The 18,654-nt window shown below is 38.6% G+C and overlaps 1 protein-coding gene across 3 annotated transcripts in view; it reads right to left on the reverse strand.

The window, feature by feature from the left end:
• The window catches only part of LOC110287588 (solute carrier organic anion transporter family member 1A4), a 91,727-nt gene that overhangs the window by 15,569 nt on the left and 57,504 nt on the right, over positions 1–18,654 (reverse strand). For all 3 annotated transcript variants that reach the window (XM_021154163.2, XM_021154162.2, XM_021154161.2), the window contains 5 exons: positions 18,291–18,423; positions 12,586–12,692; positions 8,671–8,817; positions 4,174–4,272; positions 2,892–3,113 (listed from right to left, as the gene is read on the reverse strand). In XM_021154163.2, coding sequence (XP_021009822.1) covers positions 2,892–3,113; positions 4,174–4,272; positions 8,671–8,817; positions 12,586–12,692; positions 18,291–18,423 — 708 coding nt within the window. The remainder of the gene's footprint in view (positions 1–2,891; positions 3,114–4,173; positions 4,273–8,670; positions 8,818–12,585; positions 12,693–18,290; positions 18,424–18,654) is intronic.

Here is an 18,654-nt window from a genome sequence, read left to right on the forward strand (position 1 = left end):
AAATGGTTGTTGTCTTGACTGGATGTCTGCATATAGAAAAATGCAAATAGATCCATATTTATCACATTGTACAAAACTAAGATCTAACGAGACCAAAGGCATCAATGTAAAAGTAGAGAAACCAAATCTAATGGAACAGAAAAAAAGGAATAGCCTTGAAGGTATTTGTAAAGGAGACAACTTCCTGACCACAACACCAATAGCTTAGCCAATATGATCAACAATTAATAAATGGGACCTCCTGAAACCAAAATGATTCTGTAAGGCAAAGACACAATCCATATGACAAAATGGCAACTTATAGATTGGGAAGAGATCTTCACCAACCCTACATCCTACTGAGGGCTAATATCCAAATTATATAAAGAATTCAAGAAATTAGATACCAATAAACCACACAATTTAATTAAATATGAGGTATAGAGTTAAACCAATAATTCTCAACAGAGAAATCTTGAATGGCCAAGAAGCACTTCACATCACAAGTCATAAGAGAAATACAAATTAATATGACTGTAAAATTCCACCTTACAACCATCAGACTGGCTAAGATTGAAAACTCAAGCAACAGTGCTGGAGGGATGGAGCAGAGGTGAAGAACACTAACTGCTCTTCCAGAGGTCCTGAGGTCAATTTCCAGCAACCACGACTGGCTCACAACCATGTATAATGGGATCCGATGACCATTTCTGATGTGTCTGAAGACATTGACAGTGTATTCATATACATTAAATGTGTGTGTGTGTGTGTGTGTGTGTGTGTGTGTGTGTGTGTGTGTGTAAAACAGCTCAAGCAACAGCAAAAGCTGGAGAGGATGTAGAGCAAGGGGAATAATGCTAACTTGTGCAACCACTCTGGAAATAATCGTGGTCTTACCTGAAGACCCAGATATATGCCCCACCATACCACAAGGATACTTTCTCCATTATGTTCATAGCCAGAAACTAGAATGAACCTTGATGTCTCTCAATGAAAGAAAGGATAAAGAAAATGTGGTTCATGTATGCAATGGAATACTGCTCAGCTATTAGAAACAAGAACATCATAAACTTTGCAGACAAATGGATAGAAGTAGAAGATATTCTGAGTGAAGTAATCGATAATCAAAGGACATGCATGATATGTACTCAATTATAAGTGGATACTAGCCATAAAGTACAGGATATCCCCAATACTCTGAGTCCTCAGACTCAGAAAAGCTAATAAGAAGTGTCCAAGAGAAGAAACTTGAATCTCACTCAGAAGAGAAAATTAAATTGTCATTGAAGGTGTATAGAGGGAGGGAATTGGATGGAAAAGGAAAATCTGAAGGGGGATAGTGTGAGGAGGATCAGGTATAGGAAGAGCTGGGGAGAGGGGACAAGGAGAGTGAACTGAAAGAGGTAGGAGTTGGGGAAGGGACATATGTCAAGGACTTGCCAGAAACCTGGGTTGGAGAAGACTCCAGAAAGGATATGACGCTGACTCCACCTGAGAATCCTAGAAACTGGGAATATGGATCCTGCAGTGGTCACATCCTGTAGCCAGGAAGGACTCCCACTGGAAAAATAAGAACACAAGCCCACCCATGAAACCTGTGATCCAAAATTTGTCCTGCCTACAAGAAGTGCAGGGACAAAGATAGAGCAGCGATTTAAGGCATGGCCAGCAAATGACTTGTCCAACTTGAGAACCATCCCATGGGCAAGCATCAATCGCTGACACTATTAATGATACTCTGAAAGGATCCACACAGCAACTGACCGAAGAACCTGAAGAAACCTACAGCTAAATATTAGACTGGGCTCAGAGAGTCTTGTGGAAGAGATTGTGGAATGATTGAAGGACCTGAGGGACTCCACAAAAAGGACCAACAGATTTAACTAATGGTGACCCTTGGCAGGCTTCCAGAGACTCAATTAGACAAAACCAGAACCCCTTTCTGGAGAATCTTTAACATGGCTATGATCCTAAGAACATTTAAACCTCTGCATTGGCTCCGAGTGTCACTGGCTCCTCAGCCCTGATGTTTAAGGCTGACATGTGACTGACTATTCAGTGCAAAACAATGTTGGAGGTTATAAGTAATAGAAGAAATAGCAATATCATCAATAAGATGCTCACCACAGTAGTCTGTGCCAGAACCAAACAGAAACCCAGGAAAATAATACACTCTTAACCTCATTTGATAGGTAACACACTAGCCCTTCCCATCTTCCAACTATATACTTTCAGAATTCCAGAGCCCAAAGCATGTCCCTTATACATGAACTCAGATCTCTTGAGAACACTGCAAAGGTCTCAACACACACAGCTATGACATAGAGTTAAGTTTTAAGAACGCACACTGTTGAACATTCCACTGTCCCATAGTAGTCCCTCACAGAAGCATCTCTGCGTTGTTGCTTAGTAACATGCCTGCTCCCTGTAAAACAGTCTGTTCTGAGGGAACAGTTGCCCTGTAGACTATCACCACCTTCAAATAGGATCATGTCACCTATCATGTTTTCTCTTTCAGCTTTGACTTCAAGGATGCTCATAGCTAAACATTTTCCTTATCAAACAAGTTTTCCTTTACCACTATCTATAGCTGGGATTTCTGCTTACTCCTGTTTTCTTTTTTCTTAACTTAGTCTAATATTTTCTGCAGTATAAGATTTTCAAAACAGATGGTAAAATACATTTTCTCATTGAGTATTCAGACTGACTTGAATTTTATAAGTCTAATATAAGACAATTCATGTAAGTCGGGTTCCATATGTTGTTAGTTGTTTCCAAGAGATGACTGTGGAAGACATTCAACACAACTGAATGGTGATGATGAGTCAAAAACTGTCTAAACTCAGCACAAGCGACACGTGCCCACTGACCACAGACCCATTTAAACCAGAGTTTAAAGTTTCCATGTTTGCCTTTAGTCATTCCTCGGTTTTCCTCCTTGACTTTTTCTCTGTGCTTCTCCTCTTTGGCATTTTCAGTTCCATCCCCATTATCCTGTAATCCTTCCTTTAGGAGTGATTTTGGAAAGAAGAAAAAGGGGATGCTGGTCAGGATATTCACTCCTGCACAGACCAAAGAGCCAATCCACCAAGCACCGACCCAGCGTGTATCAGTGGGAGTTATGGTCAGGTCATCTGTAAAGAATTATAGATGTTGCATTAACTTGCATTATTCTTTCACATGTAGACTGTAGAAAACTATTATTCATCATAATTCCATCTAAGAATAAACTTTGTATATAATTTGTAATCAATTCACAGTTTGTTCCTGTTATTGATTGGGACTTGATCTTGAGATCTTCTTCCTATACTTTTTAATTTCTGGATTTCTAGCCTCTGCCACTCCACTGTGATAATTCATACCTCTAGATAAAGTCTAAAGTCTATGAGTTTGATCAATTGGGTGAAAGTAAAATCAAGTAAGAAGAAAAGGACCTAAAGTGCTTCATAGCATAATAGTTAAAACTACATTTCAAAAAGAGAGAAATCAGATTCGAGAGTATTTAAGGAATTAACTTTAACCTGGCATACTCATTTCTCAAAATAGCACAGTGAGTGAGGATGGGGGCTGGAGAGCCAGTTCAGTGGCCAAGTGTTATTGTTGCTCTTGCAGAAGTCCTGAGTTCTATTTCCAGGACATACATGGAAATTAACCACCACCTATAACTCTCATTTCAGGAGATCATATACCTTCTCCCTTCTCTGAAACAAGCAGGCACACACATACACATAAACACACACACACACACACACACACACAGAGAGAGAGAGTTAATAAAATAAAATACATGGTCTCCAATTATTTTTATGGTTTGTGTATTCATTAAGAAAATTAATTTCATCAAGCAGTATATGGTGATATATTTTAACAGCATGTAAACCTGTCATATGAAACATTTGTAAATTGGTGCTTACCACATAACAGAAAGATCTGTTTCTTTATCCACTGTGACAGCCTCATTGAGAAAAACCTTTATGGGTAATTCTTTGAAATCAAACATGTGGCTGAAACATTGAAGAATGGTGGATTTGGAATCAGAAGATGACATTTTATCTTTTCCTCTGCTCCCTTAGGTCTATCATCTTTAAGGTGATAATTTACTCAACAGGATCAAAGGAGGCAGTGGTATAGCCTTTCTGAGCATTCTCCCACACTCTAGGAATGGGCTTGTATAAATAAAATGCATTGTGTTACCTGTATTCACAGACCCAGTGTCTACATAAATGTTTGCACAGGAAGATCCCAACAGAAGTCCAATCAAAGGGCCAATGGTCATTCCTGTTTCTAAAATCCCTGGAAGTAAACAAAGATAGGGAGTGACACAAATACACAAAGAATTTGTTTTAAAAATAAAAGGATTGAGATTGAATTATTTTTAATCTTAGATTTCTTTTCCTTACTTTGCAGAGATGGGTATCAAATGTAACAGGCTAGGAAAGAACTTTATTACTGAGTTACACACCTCACTACCTCACATTTGCTTTTTACATATTCAATGTATATCTATGTTACCTGTACATAAATGTTCATATGTATATTATCTGTACATGTGTTAGTTTTCTATAAATATTGAGAAAGAAGCTCTTATGGCTTTAATATGGGATGTTTCCCAGGACCTCAATTTACAGAATTTTTTCTGGAGGTGGGGGAATCACTGGAATCTGATGCATTGCTTCTCACACAGGGAATGGTGATGGGTCTTCAGGTCATCTGGAGTAAAGCTATAACAGCTTCCCGATTCTGTGTTATTTCTCAGTCACAAAATGGCTCTTCCACCATAATGAGGTGCCTCATGACAGGACACCAGTGACATAGACCAAAACTTCTAGAGACATGAACCAAATGAAAAATTTCCTCGTCATAGACCATTTGTAAGGGGATGCTGGAGGAGTGGGGCAGGAGAGGTTGGGTGGGTGGGGGAGCAGCCACATAGAGAGGCAAAATGGAGGGAGGAGAAGGAGGTTTTGGGATGGGAAACCTGTGGAGGCGTAACTGGAAAGTGGGCTATCATTTGAGATGTAAGTGAATGGGATGATTAATAAAATATAAATAAATAAACCATTAACTCTGGGATTTAAGTGAATGAAAGTTTACTGACACAAAATTCTCATTACTTAAAACCACCTTTCAAATTCTTTTCTACACTAAGATAACTGCAAGGCTCTACTGTCACAGGTAGTCCCATCAAAGCAATGATGTGAGCAAGGCCCTTTGATGCTTCGATAGCCAGGTTTTCAGAGTGTCTCTGTGATGGCTAGCTTTCATTATCAACACAATACAGAACTACCTGGGGGGAAGGTCACATTGCCTATGTAGTGTTTACCTCTGGACAGGGCAATAGAAGATTATTTTAGTAAGTTAATATGGGAAGACCCAGTCCACTGTGGGTAGCACCATTCCCCACAGAGGTTCTGAACTTTGTAAGAGTGAAGAAACAGTTGAGCACAACCATGTAAGCAGAGACATAAAATGCATAAGTTCACTCTCTCTGCTCTTGTGGGTGTGTCCAGCAGTCTCAAGCTCCTGCTGCTGTGACTTCCCTGTTGTGATAGAATTCTAAGCCAAATTTACCTCTTTTCTCTAAATGAAATCTCTTATCTGCAAAGTTTCACTCAGAGAGAGAGAGAGAGAGAGTAATGGAATTAACACTGTTTCTAAAGTAGTGCTTGTTGTAGTGAACTTCATGTACTGCTGGTACGGCTTCATCAAAGCTCTATTCTGGAAACTTCCTTCCACAGAAAGAATGTGTCCTCATAACAACACTTCCCTTTGATGTTGTCCTGGTCACAGGTCTTATCTTGGTCCTTTCCAACCACACCTGGGTTCTTTGAAACCAACTCTAGCACCTCCCAATGTATCTGCAGTTCAGACTCTCTCCTACCCACAGAACATCCAGATATGAACAACATCAACTTCCTTCTTTTCACTTTAGATTCTGTCTTTGCCTCTGTCTCTGTGGCTCTATGGGTTAGTATTTCTGTGTGTGCCTGACTTCTCAATACCAACCTTCCTATCTGTTTCTCTGAAACACTTCCTGCTGTTTGATGACCTTTGTGCAAAGATTCCTACAAGATCTCCAACCTTCATTGAGTTCTTTCCTGTTCTACGTTGTCTGCCTGTTATTCTGCTCAAATGCTTCCTGTTTATAAGATTCTCTCTTGGTACCACGAGTGATTTCTACATGGATCACTTTCTCTCCTATTGTCCTCTTTATTGATTATTTGGGAGTTTTACATAATAAACCTTGATAACATTCACTTCTCAGTCTTTTCAGGTCCATCTCCCTCCATGACCTCCCCCAAATGGGTGAAAAAAGAAAATTCTAAGTCCAACCCATTTACTCACTGGAGCATGGCTAAACTCCCAGTGGTAAGCACCTTAAATAAAAGAGTCCTTCTCCACCCACACCACTGCTATTAGCCATCAATTCTGAATAGCTACATTTCAGAATTCCTATCATGATTTTTAAGAGTTCTTCTCACTGGATTTCTGTCTAGACTGATTCTTTTCCTGGAGTGGAGAGGACAGTGATAGGTGTCAGAGGTTTCAAAACATCTTCCTATCAGACCTGATCCTGATTTTTTCTTTTTAGTTGTTCTGCAGATACTGCAATCTCTGGAGATTTCAGACTCCTTCTTGCAGCATAGCACTTTGGCTTGCACTTGGATTCCAATATAGAGACTCGTTCATGGAGGTTACAGGGCTGACATTGAAGTGGAGAGAGAGCATGTGCTTGCTGGTAGTATCTCTCATCCATTTACTGGGTCCCTCCTAACCACTGCAGGTATCAGTCGTGGCTTTGTGCTGGCTACCATAGCCAGGGATTTCTGGGAAGACTTGCCTTGAAAGCCTCTAGTCTGCTTCAGGTGCTGTGTATGCCTCAGCCATCTTGACTCATGTACACTTTTGACTTTTAGTCTCTTAACTTACTTGATATTGTTGGCCAAATCTTCTGACTGCTTCCTCCTGAAATCTTCACCAAACTGTATTTATTGATTTCTCTGTTCCCATGGATACTCCTTGTTGAAGTTTCCTCCTCTCACTCCATACACTAAGCAGAAAATTCTCCAAGTATTTGGACCTAAGAATTCTCAGTATAGATGTGTGTTCCCAAGACAAACTGATCTCTTCTTGTTTAACTTATTGTCTACATAGATACCTTTCAGTTTTCATATCTGGCTTCAATATCTCTTCAGTTACAGACCCATACACAAAACTATATTTCTAATTTGTGTTTTATAGTTATTTGATTATATATGCATATATAATATTTATGTAATTATGTAGCTATTATATAGGAAATTTAGATATTTATGTACTAAACTTAAGATATACAAATTATATATATATATATTATATGTATATTATATATATATATATATAGTCTCTGTGGTTTTGAAAATGAGATTGATATTATAACAATTTATTATAGAAAAGTGCTTGTATTTTATTATTTAGATGTCTGTGGGGGGGCAGAATGACTAGATTAACACTAGAAAATTTTATTGTCAAATTAATAAGCCTCTAAAATGTGACCAAAAGTTATTTTTAGCTTAATTCATCTTGATTAACACTAGTCCTATTTCTGTCATCTCTTGAACTCTTTATTTTCGAAGTGATGCATCTATATTAATTAAAAACCCTGTATACAAAGGTCTGGGTTTATAATTAAGTACAGATGAATTTACTTAAGAACATAAACAAATTATTCATAGTAAAGTCAAATCATCTAGCACACAACATAAGGAAGTGGACAGTAAATTGGCTCTTGCCTGAGAGATGCAGAGAGTTTTTTAAAAGATAATTTAAAGGAATACAAACAAAAGAATAAGCAGGTATATTTAATAAAACAATGAAGGAACATGTTTAGGCTGAGGAGTTATAAGAAGCAAACTGTATCATTAACATCACAGAAGACTGGAGTGTAGAGCCTGGAGTAGTAAAAACAGAGCAACTGATAAGTAAGAAGACAGTTGCTATGGCGGACATGATAGACAAGAAATTATTAAAACAGTGTTTGGCAAGGCTTACTGTGCAAGAGAACATGACAAGAGAAAACACAGCAGGAACAGTCAGATGGCTCAGCAGGTAAAGACACTTGTCCACCAAACCTGAACCCAAAACAAAAATTCAATTCCCGGGGTTAACTCCTAAAAGAAAGGCCAGTTTCGGACTACCACACTAGCATATACGCACCCAACACACACACACACACACACACACACACACACACACACACACACACACACACACAGTCACACACAGAAAGAGAGACTAAAAAAACAAACTATATTTTAAAATACTACAGACAAAATGGCCAATGATTAAATTGAAATAACTTATAGATGAAGACCTAAAAGCAGTCAAAATTGAAGAAAAAAAAATACAATTGAATCAAGAACATTTTCCAGGAAATATTGGAGAATCTGTTAAAAGTTTAGAGACAGTGTGGTGGCATCAGAGGACTGTAAGATCAGCAGATGTGAGGCTCTCCATCAGTAAGAAGCAGAGGTGTGAAAGCCATGTCTCGAGCTACTGGTCAATCCCCCATTGAACAATCTCATGATCTACAGAGGCATCGCACTCTACCCACCCTCTGGAAACCACACAGGATCTGAATCAACAGCCAATTTCCACACTCCAAGAAGTTGCTTTCCTAAAAATGATGTTAAGAATGATTTTCAAACTTACCAATGTATAAAGGAGAGTTTTCAGATTTTGCAAAATCTTCTATGTAGGAAATACCCAAGGGCATGATGGGAGTTTCACCCATTCCACGTATAATGTTTCCTACCAGTACATATATCCACATTAATGATTTCATTTCTTTCACACACTCTGCATTTAAACAAGAGAAAACTGTATGAGTATTTGTCAGTAAAAAGTTATTGAAAGCAACTGAAAGTGTTACAAAAAATTCAAAAATTTCTGTAAGCCTTTATTAAGTCATCAGCTCATGATAACCATTTAAGGTCTTATGTTACTATGCTGGCTCTGAATCAGTGAGTCACCTCTCCTGTGTACTCTGAAAGAATACTCAACATTGGAGTACAAGTGCTCTACTGGAGCCGATTTCCTCTTGGTTGAGAGAGATGAGACAACACGTTGATAGTGAGAATATATACCATAGAAATAAACAAACACTAAAACCTAGCACTTTCCCTCACTACAGGGACTCAGTTTTACATCAATCAGAGGACCCAGTTAGTTAATAGGTGTGTTGCCTCATTCCATTCCTCTACACCTTTGAGGAAGGGAAAACAAGCATGCATGTGTCTCTGTCTGTGAAAATTCATGCTGTATTTATACAATACAGACAGAAATTTGGTGGAAGTTTGAATTATCTACAGTTTAAATTACTTTTTAGAAACTAAAAGTTTAAGTGAATACTAAATGTATAGTTTTTCTGTAAATTTTATCATTTATCATCAATAAACTACTCCAACAGTTGCTGTATCAGGAAATCATTTGAGTATCAAAAACTATGCCAAAGGGAACTGAACGGCAAAGGGGAGAATCTTTGAAGGTTTACATGCAGCTCCCAAGTTTATTCTAAGCTAAATGAACTTCCACTCCAGAGGCAAACTATGACATCAAGTTTTAAGGGAACTGCAGAAGAATGTACCATCTTCTGTGGACTGGTCAGGGGCTGCCTGTATATGTCCAAGCACAACTAGGCCATGAGGTAGAATTGTCATTAATTCCTAGTTCAGTAAAATCAATTCCCATATCTAGGAATTCAGATTCTTATCTTTAAGAAAGATGATGATTTTTGTCTAGAGATCACTGGGAGATGCTCAATCCTCTTCTATGGCAAGAGTCAGACACTAGAAGAATCAAGTACTTTTGGGGGGCTCTGCACATAGGGAGATGTTAAATTTCACTGCAATGCAAGGAGAACAAAGGGAAGATTTTCCAGTCAGTTCAGGAGGTAAAAATGAAGGTGTAGAGGTTACTTTCTCACATTGTAAGCATATTTCTATGACTTCTGTGAAGATATATCACTGTCCATCCTTGCCTGTCTAAGGCAGTCTATGACTGGGTAAAATTAAAATGTGATGGCTAAAGCAAAGACAGGAAGTAGAAAGTGGAAATTCTGGAAGAAGATAGAAATGCTCAAAAAGAGAATTCCCCACCCAGACTCAGAGGAAGTCGGATGTATGAAACTGAGGAGAGGTAACTAACCAGCCATGCGGCAGACATAGAGTAGGATAAATGGGTGAAAATATCTGAAGAGCTAGTTGGGGAACAAGCCAAGCTAAGGCCAAAAGCATTGCATTGTTAATAAAAAAAAAATCATCCTTAGTCAGGAAATGGGACTGAAATAGAACAGTGCACACAATTTCATCACACTGCTGTGCTTAGAAGGTTTCTGTGGCTGGGAGCTTCAGACATGGCTGCATTTGGACTCTCAAGTTAGTTTGATCTCCATAGATTTCCTGAGTCCAAATTTTGGAGACTACTGAATTTTCTGGGAAATGAAAATCCAACATAAAATGGAAATGTTCTAACCTGAGGTCATTCTGCTGAGTCACCTCCAGACTAAATGTTCAGGAAATGTATTGGGTCTTTTACCATATGTGACTTTAAAAAACACTTTGTAAAATGTATATGTAAATGTGTACACCTTCATGCCTATATGTGCATCACATGTGTGCACATGCCCAGAGGGCCAGAAAAGGGCACCCAATTCCTTAGAACCCGACTTACAGTTGCTTGTGAACACCCTGATATCAGTGCTAGAACCAAAGCCTGCCCTCTGTGTGAATACTGTGGTGGTTTGAGTAGAAATGCCTCCCAGAGGCTCTGGCATTAAATTCATAGTCTCCAGTTGGTGTTGCTGTTTGGGAAAGTTTAAGAAGAATGCCACTAGAGACAGACTTTAAGAGCTAAAAGCTCTACTACTTCTAGATTGCTCTATTGCTGCTCTATTCTAATAGCTGAGATGTGAGTTCTGAGCTTCCTGTTCTTCCTACCATACCTCCCTGCCATGATTGCTTCTCATCCCTCTAAGTCACCTAAGTGGGTGACTTAAGACCATCAGAAGTATCAGAGATTCACACTATGATTCATAACAGCAGGAAAATTACAGTTATAAAGTAGCAAGAAAATATTTTTATAGTGCTGGTCAACAGAACATAAGGGATGATATTAAAGGTCTACAGCATTGGGAATGTTAAGAATCTCTGATCTAGAACTATAAACAAAGCATGAACTCTTCCTTTTCTAAGGTCCTTTCATCATGATGTTTATCAGAGTAAAACAGAAGCAGTAATACACGGAGAAGGAACTGATACAACTGATACATTTACACGGAATTTTGCTGTGTCTGTGAGGGCTTATCCAGAGAGAGGCCATCATGGCTCTGACATAATCAATGGGCAAATTTGTTGATACAGTCATGAGAGTTACATCATTGAGCAGTACTGAAAGGTTAAGGAGTTGGTCTATTTGGAGAAAGTTGGTCATCGGGGTTGTTGCGTGGTCACAAACATTATATGCTATCACTTCCTGTATCTTGTTCTCTATTCTTCCTGCCCACCAAGAAGTAAAGACAGTGTCAGCCAATGCTCATGCCATTATGTTACTCTTTCCATAAACATGGGGCCAAGTGGTCACAGGCTGACCTCTGAAGCTGTGAGAGAAAACAAAGATTTCCTCCCGTGAGTTCTTATCCTGGATTTGAATCACAATTACTGTAATTAGTAGACCATAAGAATGAACTTGGGCCAGTATCACAGGGCCTGGGCCAAGAGGAAATAAAGGAAGCACCACTGTTTGCTTGAAATCCATAATAATATCTCTGTTAATGAGGAAAAGGGAGACTAAACAGCAAGTTCCTGGGTAAGTAAGGAACTTGGTACAAAGCACAGATCCAGGGAAGCTTCTTTCTGGCTGTATTTTCTATTTGTATAATCACTGTGATGGATAGTTTTTGTCAACTTGATACAAATTTAGACATACTGGAGAAGAAGAAATCTCAACTGAGGAATTGCCTCCCTCATATTGGTCTGTGGGCATGTCTACGATGCATTTTACTTCTTGGCTAAATAATATGAGATGACATAGACTCATGCAAGTGTTAACACTACAAGGCAGGTGGGCCTAAGCTGTGTGACAGATATAGCTGAACAAACTAGAGAAGCAAGTTAAGATGCAACATTTCCCAGTGGTCTCTGCTTTGGTCTGTACATGCAAGTTCTTGTCTTGGCTTCCCTCATGGTAGACTGTAATTGGTAAACTAGATAAACTCTTTCCTCTTTGAGTTGCTTTTAGGCAATATCTTATTATAGCAACAGAAAACCAAACTAGACCAACCACATATACGAATGACATAGTGTGTCTGAATTCATTCTTCTAAATCATTTTCTTTTATGACTAACTCTACAATGTTGCCTAAGAAACCAAGGATTCTTAATAAGCATATTCAGACTCAGGAGGGAGAGTATGCTAGATTGTTAGACATCTCCCTTTCCTGAAAAGGGAAATAAATTTTGTTCATTTGTCTTACATGTCTACTAAATCCAGTGCCATATTAAAGCCCTTCATAAAAGAGCATTTTGTTTTCATGTCTGTCACCCAAAAGAATTAAAAGCACAAACCCACCTGTTGGGTCTTGCGTTGACTTTAAGGTCTGTGTTCTGTTTTCCATACACACAAAGCTATTTGAGGTCAAGTTGCTTGTAGGTGATATTGTTGTTTCATATTCATATCTGTGTGGACACAGGAAACATTCACTGTGAGTAACTGACTGCAAAGAGAGCATCTGGAGATTACTAACTTCTGCTTCCCTGAAAACAAGTGGTCGAGAGCCAGTAAAGACAATTCCACAATAGTCACTCTAATAATTAAGACTCCTATGTCGTGGCAAGCTAGATGATATAGCAGGTAAAGGACTTGGGACAAAAGCCTAGTGATCTCAGTTTAATGCTTGGAACCCACATGAGCACACATGCACACACACAGACACACACACACACACACACACACACACACACACACACACACACACACACGTAGGTACACAAATAAACAAGTAAGCAAATAAATAATTGAAAACACTAAACTGGCCAGGGAGCTCCAGATGTAAATTCCAGAGCAGCATAAAATTGATGTGGTGGCCCATGCCTGCCACCAATGCACTTGAAAGGTGAATATATCAGAACCAGAAACACACAGCCACTTTCAGCTGTACGGCAAGCTTGAGATCAGCCTTGGATGTATTTTAACTTTTCTTAAAAAACATCAAACAAAAACAAATGAATAAAACTATCAATATCATCGAAAGAGATTGATAATGAAAAGAAAACATGAGACTTATTTATAGTTAGCATTCAAATTCGTCCATGTAGGTAACATAGCTTTCAAATTTTCTAATGTCAGCTTCCTGTGATTTCTAAATGACTCTTTCCTAGAAATAATTGGTGTGAGATAAAAGAACAAAAAATAAGAAAAAAATGAGGGACAAAAATCTTTAGAGAGATACAAACAATACAAAACAAGACATGTGGTCTGGGTTCTCTGAGCTGTGTCCTTGTCCTTCCTTTCTGAGAATTCAAATGGTTGTTCTTTCATATGTTCAATAACTCTGACAGAAGAAAACTCTACATTTTATAACTAGATGTGACAGAATCCATCACCTAACAACAGTCTCATAGAACTAAAAGTGCCAATAAAAAGTGGACATTTAACATGAGCACATCAACAAGGATCATGGTCATAGAAAGAAAATAAAATGTAAACATAGAGGAAAATGTGTTTTTCTAAGGCTCTTTCCATTAGAGAGTACGCTGGATCATCATTTCTTAGATTAAAGATAACCAGAGGAAGACATGGGCTACTGAACTCAACATTAGTATGGAGCTATAGTTACCAATAGTATAACTCCTATGCTACACGATATAGCACCGAAGTCAGAATAACTTTCCCTTAGAACAACTGCCTGAACATTCCAACAGCTGTTGTCAGTAAATTTGTGGAGATGTGTCTCTGTCTGTCTTTCCATGATCCCATGAGAATAGGTCAGCCTCAAAGAATTATCACCTTTAGCAGAAGGTGAGAAAACACAGTAAGAGCCCAATATTTCTTGACATTGATTTGAATGGAATAGAAAGTAAAAATATAATTTTTAAACTACATTCACAAATTTTCAGTTCCCTTCAAAATCACCCAAGAAGATCAAATAACCTTCATTTGGTTCATTGTTCACTTAAAATTCAGTTGTTCATTCAGAGCCAGTTATTCCCCCATTTGGCAATAAAAGAGCAGTAAAGGGTTCAGAATGAAATGGGGGGAGACCATTTCCTCAAATAAAGTGATATAGATATGAAGATGTCCTTCAGTTGGTCACTGGGATCTGGCAAGCACCAATATAGGATTTGATCCTGAGCAATCTATAAAATTAGACTTGATGAGAAATACCTGAAATCCCAGCACTCAGGGGATGAAGGCCAGAGAATCAGAAGTTAATGATTATTTTTAACTATAGAGAGATTTTTGAGATGACCCTGGACTACATGAGACTGTTTCAAACAAAGAAAAGCACACAAAAAATAGGCTTGTGAGATACCAGATGCCTTCATTGTAGCACCACTTGTGTGCAAGTCTGACCACCTAGATTTTATGTCATTTCCCAGAGGGTAAGGGGACAAAATAGAACCTTCAGAGTTGTTTCGTGTCCTCATCTGGAATTACATACACTGCCACTGCTACCACAACATATACAAACAAAATATCTAAAAGTTAAAGAAAAATAAAAACTGTAGATGAGAAACTGCAAATGTTGTCAACTGAAACCCAATACTATATTGAGACTGGGATGTGGATATGTGAATGGCCACTGAACCATGTCAGGGAAACCTGACTATGATACATTCCAGGCCTCCATGGAAGATTGCAAGAAGAAACTCCCAATGAAGGACTCAGATGGGCACACAAGGCAAAGTCTAAGTGACAGTGAAGGCGCACAGAAGGACAGCTAGATCCTCAGGCTTGTCCTCCATCTCTCCATGTGGAGATGCTCACAGGTGCAAAAGGAACCACACAGGTACACTAAGGACATGGGTGTCAAAAAGGACAGTCAATACATTTTCAAAACCTGTGCAAACTGTGATCTTCCCATTCTCTTCTGGCTGGTAGCCAAGTTACTACCCATATGACAATAACAGAGAATTTCTTCTGAGATACACAAGCTATACAGGTTCCAGAGAAAACTGAATGTTCAGTCACCTACTGAATTATCCTTATGAAAAAAGACAAAAGACTCCCATTGACCAAGTCTATACATGTATACAGAATTTCCAGGTAGCCTTCTATTGCTATTTTCTCTGAGATATGAACAGATAGCCAAGGCCATCATGGAAGACTCTATTACAGTTAAGTAAAAAACAAACAAAAGCTACACTTGAAGGAGACAGTTGTGACAAAAGGAGAGATTCACATAAGAAAAGTCATTGAATTTTTGACAAAATAATATGTTCCCCCAGAAGACATAGCTAAGGTAGAGATGTGTCCTTGCCAACAAAATTTTATAGATATGACAAGCCCATTCAAGAGTTTTGATGACAAAGTTAAATCTCCCAGGAAGCACCAAGGAGATAAGGAGACATGGAGTTAGAAAATGAAGATGGCAAAATATGAATAAAACATAGGGTGCCATTGCCCAAATAGCAGCTACAAAAGAAGGAAGGAACTGAGCAGGGGAAGAATATATTATGGAGAAAGAGTACAAGAAACTTCACATAATGTCCTGAGTGCAGGCATCTGATAGAGCTGGCAAAGAACTTATACCAATACTTAATCAAGTTCAGACTGTGGAGCTAAAAGCTAAAAGAAGAGGAGGAAGGAGGAGGAGGAGGAGGAGGAGGAGTCAGCCTGTCAGGCAGGGATACCTAAAAGCTGCTCATGAGGAAAAAAGAGTTTCAAGGAATCTCTCCTCCTGGAGTCTGGCGTTCTAACCCATACATTAATTTTCTACTCCCGCATTAGTCTAGTGTATGGATCCACATGCTCTCTATTTAGTATTACCCTATTATAAGTGCCTTTTAAGATTGAATTCTGACATAGCTAAAGCCTCCCCCAGTGTTCCAAGATCCCAGATAACAGCAAGGAGTTTAACCTATTCAGTAACTAATTAAGCATTACAATAAAACAGGGCCATTAGCTCAACTGGTCTGCAGAAAGAGCCTGGGAATCCCACTGAGATAAAAATCTTTAGTACAGGCTANATTCCATGCCAAGAGCAAGTTGATATACTCTCCTGACAAATGGAGATTCTCCAGACAAGATAAGAATTAGCAAGGCCTAGGAATTTAGGGGTCCGTGACACTACATTATTCTTGAGGCCTGCCAAGAGTAAAAACCCCCTGGTGCTATTAACACTAAAGTGTGAAATTCTTGCCTGTCACTAGGCTGATCCTAGGCAAGGCTGCTAATCTCTATTGTAAACATTTATTTGATTCCTGCAAATTCCTTTCGCAGTCATTCCCTTGTATCTGGTAAATTTCAGTGTACCTTGTCTGATGTGATTTGTAGCCCCTGGTATTCTCTGTATTATAAAAACGTCTGATGCTCGACCTGACAATACATTCAGATTCAACACCTCTCCTGTGTGCGTCTGTTTGTCAATTAATGCTACGCTTTGCTCACCTGCCTGAGAGACCTGTTCCATGCAGACACAGGGACCCAGAGGGTCTGTGGCAGAAGGAGGAGGAGGAGGAGGAAGAAGAAGAAGAGGAAGAAGAAGAGGAGGAAAAAGAAGAAGAAGAAGAAAGCAGGCACAGGAATTAGAATGCTAATTCTGATTCCAAAATCCACAAACTTTCCAAGAAAATTCTTAAATTGTGTGAGGAATTTTTTTTTTTTTTACACAGAATGAAGATTGCGAGAACATATAGCAAAACATGGGTTAAGATATTCCTCCAGTGAATAATTAAGAGCAAGAAAGAGGAAAAGCAGGGTAGTTGTTACAACTTATTCATGGAATAGCAACACTCAGAATTCTGAAGCAAGGGTTTTGACAAGAGTTTGTGGTAAACCTGAGCTACATAATAAATTTCAGGCAAGCCTGAGCTACATTGTAAGACCATGTTTTCTAAAAAGTAATCAAAATGGGACTACAGAGATGGTTCAGTGGCTAAGGGCTCTTTCTTGAAGTCGATCTTGGTTCATTTTCCAGCATCCACATGGTAGTCAACAACCATCTGTAAATCTAGTTACAAGGGTCCAACACCCTCCTCTCATCTTTGTGTGTACAAGACACGTACCATATATATATATATATATATATATATATATATATATATATATATATACATATGTACAGATAAAACACACATGTAAAATAGATAAAATCTTAAAAGGAAAGACATAAGAAAGAATGAATGAAGAAAGGGAGGCAGGGGAAGAAGTAGATGAGGGAAAGAAAAAAAATTCATGAGGAAAATCATGATGAAGAATTCCAAGGAGATGGCACTGAGATGACCTATAACTTTGTAGTTCACAAGCAGGAGGGGTTTAGGAAACAACAGCAAGAGGCATCCCCAGGAAAATGGTGTATGTGCTGAGAGATGTTCACTCTGCCAGCTGGTGAGGGACTTGCCTAATATTCAAAGATACAAACAAAAGCAATCAAATAGAAAACAATGAGCTAAATACTAAACACAAGCGTTAAAAACTTAGTTCTATAACAAAAATAGGATGGTTCTACAATAGGAGATATTTTTAATTGTGTCAATGTAAATAGTAACTTTTTATATCATTTAACACTAAAGTATTTAAAACTAACAAGACACTCAGGCAAATGAAAGAAAAGTACTGAAAGCTGTCCTGTGTCCCCAGAAATCAGGAAATGAGACAAGAAATAACTCAACATAATTTCAATTTGACAATTTTTTGTGTAAGTTACTTTAGTAAACATGAAAAAAATCAGCCTTTACATTGTTATAATTTTTTTTTTTTGGTGGCCCATGATTATGTCATACGGTAGATATCTTGCAACCAACATATATATCTAAATCGTCCTCAGGAAAGACTCAGCACATGAATTAGCAGGATCTGAGAATTTGTTCATGTGTTTCAACTTCATGAAAGAGTTGCCTCAAGTCCCCACTTCACAAATAGACTAATTGGAACGCTAAATGGAACTGAGGCCACAAGATTCATAAATCATACTGCAGACCAAAGACTTTAATTTCTGAATTACACTTCTATATTTTGGGGTAGCACTGTTCCTCCCCAAGAGGAAATTCTGAGCCTCATTTCCTGTAGGTGAAAATTGAACTTAGAATGTCATCAAGGAGTGGAATACTCACCTGCCCATGAGGAAATGAGGTATCGAGATTAAGAAACACCCCAGGCCCATAACTGCACATCCTACACCAATCATGATAGGCCTGTGCAGTTTTGTTCCGAAGTAACTCACGAATATAATCAGCAGAAGATTTCCTGAAAGAGGGGAATGAGAATGCTTGTTGTAAAGCGTTAGCAACTCTCAATCTAGCCGGGTGTGGTGGCGTACGCCTTTAGTCCCAGCTCTCGGGAGGCAGAGGCAGGTGGATCTCTGAGTTCGAGGCCAGCCTGGTCTACAGAGTGAGTTCCAGGACAGCCAAGGCTACACAGAGAAACCCTGTCTCGAAAAAAAAAACCAACAAAAAAACAAAACAAACAAGCAACTCT

The sequence above is a fragment of the Mus caroli genome (assembly GCF_900094665.2).
Source record: "Mus caroli chromosome 6 unlocalized genomic scaffold, CAROLI_EIJ_v1.1 6_unlocalized, whole genome shotgun sequence".
Taxonomy (NCBI): Eukaryota; Metazoa; Chordata; class Mammalia; order Rodentia; family Muridae; genus Mus; species Mus caroli.